The sequence below is a fragment of the Oryza sativa genome, chromosome 3, assembly GCF_034140825.1.
Source record: "Oryza sativa Japonica Group chromosome 3, ASM3414082v1".
In the NCBI taxonomy this organism is placed as follows: domain Eukaryota; kingdom Viridiplantae; phylum Streptophyta; class Magnoliopsida; order Poales; family Poaceae; genus Oryza; species Oryza sativa.
The window spans coordinates 30622807-30629444 of record NC_089037.1 but is presented as its reverse complement, the minus strand read 5'-3'; the positions used below and the strand labels follow the sequence as shown (position 1 = coordinate 30629444).

Below are 6638 nucleotides of genomic sequence, written 5' to 3'. Positions count from 1 at the left end.
CAGGACGCTTGCAAAAAAAAGGAGGAACAAACATCTATCTATAGATGGGCTTGTGCTGACATCATCTATACGTGCTTTGCTCCAGTGCAAGTCCTAAAATATCAGGTTTGTACGTGTCAGTCAGTTTGATACTATAACTGACAAGATAGATAAATTGATGATAAAAGAACCGATCAGCCAATAAGCCGATTTGATATGGTCTTGAACAATTGGCTATATGTCCGAGGTAAATTCTAACGCTCAGATAAATAATGATATAAAGACAATAGAAGAACTTGAACAATCAATCCAATCGACCGATGATAATATAATAGAGTAGATATCCAATGATATGTGCCGAAGTTGTATTTATCGAGAGATATTAATACATGGGTAGATACTAGTCTGTTTGAAATTCCTGGCTCTTGAGGCGCCGAAGTGACCTCTTCCACCGCGCCGCCGCCTCCGGTAACGACGATGGCCGAGACGGTGGACTTCGCGAGCGGCGACGCGGCGGAGTGGCGAGCGGCGCTGGCGGCGTACGACCGCCGGCTCGCGGCCCTGGGCAAGCCCGACCTCGTCGAGGTCGACTCCTTCTACCGCCGCGACCTCCCCGATCTCCTGCGCCGCCGCGACCCGGAGCCCTTCCTCGCCAAGCCCGAGCTGGTGCGCCTCCTCCAATGGAAGCTCTCCCGCGGCAAGTGGAGGTCGTCTCATCCCGCTCTTAGATTTTCTTTCCTGTTCCTCTTTAGAGCACTTGAACTTCTGGTTCCCAGGGGCGTGTGATGTTGTAGTAGTATTTCTCGCTCAAATCTCCCTAGAAATCGTGCCGAAATGTGTGGATCAATTGGATGATGCTAGTATCTTAAGGGTGCTTGGACTGATTTGATCCATTGATTTAGGGACTCGTTTTCTTGGCAAATCAATCATTACCCTAGTTGGTTAGTTGATGATACTCCTACACTACCCTGTTATTATCAAACTCGTTGGGGGAAAAAATAATCATATTGTTGCTCTGTTCTTTTGTGCAGGCCGAGACTGATGGATTTCGTCAAGGGCTTGGAGGATGCAGTGGTAGAATCAGCATCGTGCAAGGCGTTCGCAGCGCTGCCTGACCTCCGCAAGGCCATCACCGAGCTCACCGTGCTGAAGGGCGTTGGCCCTGCCACGGCATCCGCTGTTCTCGCTGCCTACGCGCCTGATGTTGCACCGTTCATGTCTGATGAGGTGAGTTTGTGAATTTTGTTTTGGCAGTTCTGCATTTCCAGGTGAGATGAATGCATCTTTGATGTTGTAAACATGGATGGACTGTGTTTAGGCTATGGTGGCAGCCTTAGGCAATGCAAAGGAGTACACTCTGAAGCAGTATCTTGCTTTTGCTGAAAAGTTGCAAACTAAATCGAAGGTATTGCTTCTGCATTTGTGATGTGTGATAAACTGTTGTTAAGATAGCATTTGTTTTTCCTGATTGTGCTGATCGAAGTGTCTGTATAATAAGCCTTCGGTTTGCTAGGCAGCTGCAAGTCTGAACCTAGTTAATGCTTTAGGATTGTTTTGCGGTGACTATCACTTGAGTTCAGACAAAGGGGAAAAAAATACGGTGTATTCCCTTGTGTGGAGATTTCTAGTTGATACACTTCAAATATGTGGTTGATTTAATGCAGATAAACTGAAAGGGACTTCAAAAGGTAGCTGGTTGTGTGGAGTCATTTTAGAAGAATTGATCTTAGCTGACATTTGAAATTGAAATAGAACATACCACCACATATTTTTTGTTATAGTACTGTTCAAGAACTAGTGCAGAAAGATAACACCTTTTTCTTGTTTGCTGATGCTTCTCTAAATCATAACGTCCAATAGGCTCAAGGATGCCAGGCTCATAAATTTACAGAGTATGCATTACAAAAATCGTATGCCAAATTTTCAGCTGCTTGCCTTTTTATTCCAGACAGCAGCTGCAACAATAGGGTAATATACTGATAAGCTGATTAGTACTTGAACGTTATGCTTTTATATTTGCAAAATGCAAGCATGTAACGTCCGCATTGCTAGAATAACACCGAGTAAACTGCAAATTCCATATCAAAATTATAGATTGTTGAACATTTGGACTGTTAGCTGAAGTCTGAAGATGAACACATGCGGTGCTTGATTGACATTTATTTCATATTTTTTGTTTCTCTGGTAGGAATTGAGCTCAGGAGAAGAAGTTTTCACTACTTCTGATGTTGAGAGAGCGCTGTGGAGCTCAGCAGTTGCATCCAAGTCTCTTAAGGCGCCACCAGGAAATGACCTTGAGAACAAGTCAAAGACTCATGGCAAGAGAAAACGATGACTCTTGCTGCCAATGTTCTAGTTGAGCTAGGAGTTACTGATGGTAGGTCTTAGAACTTAGATTGTTCATTGTATGAAGTTAAGCAATGCTTCTGCATCTGCAAAAAGAATGTGGACTGCGTGCTCCCGATGAGCAGGTTAAACCCTTTGGAAATGTCTTCCGCTGTGAGTCTGTACATCAGTACATGGCACTGAATGAGCTGGGGGTGATGGGTGTGTTTTTCTCCACAAAATGGCATGGATACCAGATGTTGCCATGCGTGTGTTGTTCTTTGTTAGATAATTGCATCTGATCCTTTCTTCTGTGTTGCCATTCGATTTAACAGTTCATGCTGTGCAGGTGAAATTGCATTGTGCGCTTCGTATCGCTGAAAATAAAGATAAGATTGAGCATTCGTTCATTTTTCACCTGAGATTATTACTGAGCGTTGCATGTAGAGGATCGAAGGATCCCATTAAAGAGTGGGTTTTAACAATATGAGGATCACTGCAACAAATCAGGTACATTTTCCAAGTGAGATGAGAGAGGTCATTGAGACTAGAAGGTGGTCTGATTTAGTATCAAAACATGAGAACTCATCTTCACCAACAAATTCCCAACAGTTGATACTGATCATCCAGGAACACGTTATTCAAAAGTAAAAAACGGGGGAGGGGCAAAATAATCAGTTCTGACTCCTAATAGCAGCCATGGTAGAAACGACATATACATTCAAAACATTGTCGCGTTGTATTCCAGATAGAGGTTAGGCATGAATAAACATCACCTTAGAGAGGCAATTTACAGAATGAAATCTGCGATGCATGTTGAATGCCTTTGCATAGAGGCCTACGAACCCAGGTCCTACTTCATGAGTACTAGAGTACTGGTACTACATAACTAGAGTAAACATGAAGAGTGCTACAGTGTATTGCATCAATGATTTTTGCGGCATTTGGTGGAACTGGAATCGATAATGAGATGATCCCAGTGAAATATCACCTAATGGCTCTTTGTGGCGCTTCAGCAAATCTTTGTGGCGCTTCAGCAAAGCATTGCCTCCAATTAATGTTATCTCCAGGCATCACCCCTACGTCAGATTGACCAAATAGCTCCTAATTATCCTGCAGACAGATGGCATGTTAAGCAAATTGTGGATAAAAGCTAAGCACAAGCATTAGTAGATGAATAGCAAAATAAACCGTACTTCTGCCACAGCTCAATACATGAGACTATGGGAGCAAGGATTACACAGAAAAATATGATCCACTGGATGTATCTTCCTTTTCAGCATCTCAAACGGAAACGCTGAAACTGTGAAAAACTATTTGCGAGTTCTGTGTCACTGGGTTGTAAAGCTTGCTGAATAAGACGGTGTGGCACCAAAAGGCAATTTTAGATCTTGAAAGAGTCGTGCAAAAAATTTCTTCAACATTGTCATTTTAGTTCAAGGCATCAAGCATTGGCTGTGGCAAAACGTCAAGCAGAACAAAGAACTGCAGCTGAACAATTATCTGTTCGGTTGTGTAATAGATCACTCATGAAACTTCAGTCCCATAGTAGCAGATCAGGAACGTGGAGTGTCATAGCACTAGCAGTATGGAAATAGGCACATCATATGGTGACAGAGGCAGCTTTTACATGTAAATATGTTATGGATGCAAAAGGGAAACATTACAGGCAAAGAACAAACTGCAGATATAAGTATGTTCTACTCCTTCCGTTTTATAATGTAAGTCATTCTAGCATTTCCCACGTTCATATTGATGTTAATGAATCTAGATATATATCTATCTAGATTCATTAACATCAATATGAATGTGGGAAATGCTAGAATGTCTTACATTATGAAACGGAGAGAGTAATTGTCTATGTTAATTGCTACACCTCAATGGCTAGAATTGATCAGTAAACAGTTATTCAATATGCAAGAATGAATAGATCACACTTGCTTCACAATTACACATTCATTTCAGATCTAAACAGTAACTGTCAACTACATCGTAATTGTTCCCATCATATGTTGGAGACTAATAATGGGTAATGGTTGCACTGGAGATTAGCCAGATATGCACTCGGCATTCTGGTTTTTGCTGGGAGAGGACATAAATCAGACTTATGAAGTGAAGATAAAATATATGACAAGAGCACCTGATGAAGTTATTTGGTATGCAAGAACTTTCTCAATAAACATGATCCTACAAAATTGTTGCGAGAAAACTTTAACATAAGCAAATGTTGAGGCAATCCAGATTGATAGTCAGCAATAAGGCATTAGGCATGGCATAGTAAATTTATGCAGATACGGCCCCAATACCAACTGCATTCAAGTACAGTTCCTATACATATACTGTATCTAGTAATTAAAATGAATTATCAATTACTGGGCAATGCAGAAAAGTCATTGCTAGACCTGAAAGATTGAGCTATTCGAACATAATAGAACATTCTGACAGCAGTAGGAAATTTCATAAAGAGAACTGAACTTGCTGAAGAGAAGTAACAGAAGGACAAAGATTTCTCTTGAGAGATGAACATACCATGAATCACGCTAATCCTCAAGCGTTGAAATGTACTCATCTATACGCCGATGCCTCTCCCGCAGGGCTGAAAGCGCCTCTTCAGCAGCCTCATTGATCATCCTAGGGAGGTACACATTCATCCTCTGAAACCACTCCCTCAGTGTCATGGTTTCCAAGCTGCTGCTCCCAGAACTCTCCCCCTCCACTTCCACAGCCGCTCCCTCTCCTCTACCGCCGTCTTCCTCCTCAACCGCGTTGTCCGAAGCAGCATGAGCATTACTACTTGCAGTAGCCTTCCCCTTTGGAGCTCTTCGTGCCCGTCCTCTCCGCGCCACTGGCACCTCCTCCTCCTCTGATGCCTTGTCATTCTGTTCAACTTCTCCATCCATGGCTTCCACCTTATCATCTTCCTCCTCACCGTCAGTCACCGCCATTGCCCTCGGTTGATCCTTTATCTGCTCTTCTGCCACAGCAGTAGCCCCCTCTTGCTGTTCCCCATCATCGTCATCGTCCTCAGGAACGGCCATCCTACACTTCCTTGCATTAGACCTTGTAGCCCTTCCCCGTCCCTTTCCGGCCATCTCGCTCTCCCTCTCATCCAGGCTTGTGTCCACTGCCTTGCCTCTCCTAGCAGCAGCTCTCGTCGACCTTGCCCTCGGCGGCGGTGGCGCAACGGCTGCCTCCGGCGCCGCCTTCCTCGACCTGCCGCGGCGCGTCACCACCGGGACCTCCTCCTCCTCCTTCTCCTCTTGTTCCTCATCCTTCCCCTTCTCTTGCTCCTCCTCCTCATCCGGTTTAGGGGGCTCTGCGGCCTTCTTCCGCCCACAGCGGCGCGTCACCACCGCCGCGACCACCTCCTCCTCGCCCTCCTCGTGCTCCTCCGCTTTGGGGGGTTGCGCGGCCTTCTTCCGAGCACCGCGGCGAGTCACCACTGGAGCCTCCTCCGGCTCTGGCTCTTCCTTCTCCGCAATGGGCGGCTCAACCGCCACCGCCGCCGCTGCAGCGTTCTTCCGTCCGCCACGGCGGGTGACCGCAGGGGGTTTCTCCTGCTCCCCCACCACTGCGGCGGATTGGCGCGAGGAGCGCCTAGGGCCAGGGTTGGGATCCGAATCGGGCGCGATGGAGACCACGAGCATGCTGGACTCCCCGATCTTGATGACATCGCCGTCGGAGAGCGGGGAGGGGACGGTGGGCACGAGGGGGGAGCCGTTGAGGAGGGTGCCGTTGGAGGATCCCACGTCGGAGACGGCCCACCGCGAGGCCGGCGGCGGGAGGAACTCGATGGAGAGGTGGCGCTGCGACGCCCCGGCGTCGCGCACGGCGATGTCGTTGCCGGTGGCGACGCGGCCGACGCGGAGCACGGCGCCCGCCCGCCACTGCCGGGTCTCCCCGCCGCGGCGGCCCTTCTTCACCTGCAGCGTCAGCACCGGCGGCGGAGCGTCGGCCATCGCCGCACCGCCCTGCAGCCGGGAGTGGGGAATCGCGGAGAGGAGAGGGATGCGAAAAGGATTTCAAATTTTTCGGGGGGAATGCGAAATTGCCGAGGAGTGGATATGGGCACACTTCCACCTATCGTAGCAGACCCGGTTCGGTCGATCGGTTGGACCAAAAAAGATCGGACCCTACTATTAGACCGGGCCAATAGACCGTTGAGCGACGGGGAGAGGAGCCCAGCAGCCGGTGCTCGTTAGAGCAAGATAATAATACATCCAGCTGCTTAGTTATAGTCTATCTATCAGCTCACTCATATAGTGGTTAACTATTCACTATAAATATATGATCCACATGTCTGTCTTACAGATTTTCTTGGTTCCTATGTCTAA

General features: G+C 46.9%; 2 protein-coding genes across 3 annotated transcripts; one reads left to right on the top strand and one right to left on the bottom strand.

The window, feature by feature from the left end:
• The first annotated feature begins 390 nt into the window (after nt 1-390).
• Nucleotides 391-2626, top strand: LOC4333982 (uncharacterized). Of its 2 annotated transcripts, XM_015773521.3 has the most exons (5): nt 391-686; nt 882-920; nt 1011-1206; nt 1298-1384; nt 2168-2626. In XM_015773521.3, the coding sequence occupies exons 1-5, from the start codon at nt 457-459 to the stop codon at nt 2312-2314; spliced, it is 699 nt and encodes a 232-aa protein (XP_015629007.1). In that variant the 5' UTR covers nt 391-456; the 3' UTR covers nt 2315-2626. The 2 variants fall into 2 exon arrangements, with proteins under 2 accessions (XP_015629007.1, XP_015629009.1); XM_015773523.3 differs by lacking the exon at nt 882-920.
• A 394-nt stretch (nt 2627-3020) lies between these two features.
• Nucleotides 3021-6337, bottom strand: LOC4333981 (uncharacterized). The gene is made up of 2 exons (XM_015773677.3): nt 4834-6337; nt 3021-3417 (listed from the first exon to the last, which is right to left on the bottom strand). The coding sequence occupies exon 1, from the start codon at nt 6261-6263 to the stop codon at nt 4845-4847; it is 1419 nt and encodes a 472-aa protein (XP_015629163.1). The 5' UTR covers nt 6264-6337; the 3' UTR covers nt 3021-3417; nt 4834-4844.
• Nucleotides 6338-6638: the final 301 nt, after the last annotated feature.

Bases quoted from the DNA above. Each gene is read 5' to 3' on its own strand.
- LOC4333982 (XM_015773521.3), top strand. From the start codon at position 457: ATGGCCGAGACGGTGGACTTCGCGAGCGGCGACGCGGCGGAGTGGCGA. The intron at 687-881 runs GTCGTCTCATCC...CCATTGATTTAG, and splicing joins CTCTCCCGCGGCAAGTGGAG to GGACTCGTTTTCTTGGCAAA. The intron at 1,385-2,167 runs GTATTGCTTCTG...TTTCTCTGGTAG, and splicing joins AGTTGCAAACTAAATCGAAG to GAATTGAGCTCAGGAGAAGA.
- LOC4333981 (XM_015773677.3), bottom strand. From the start codon at position 6,263: ATGGCCGACGCTCCGCCGCCGGTGCTGACGCTGCAGGTGAAGAAGGGC.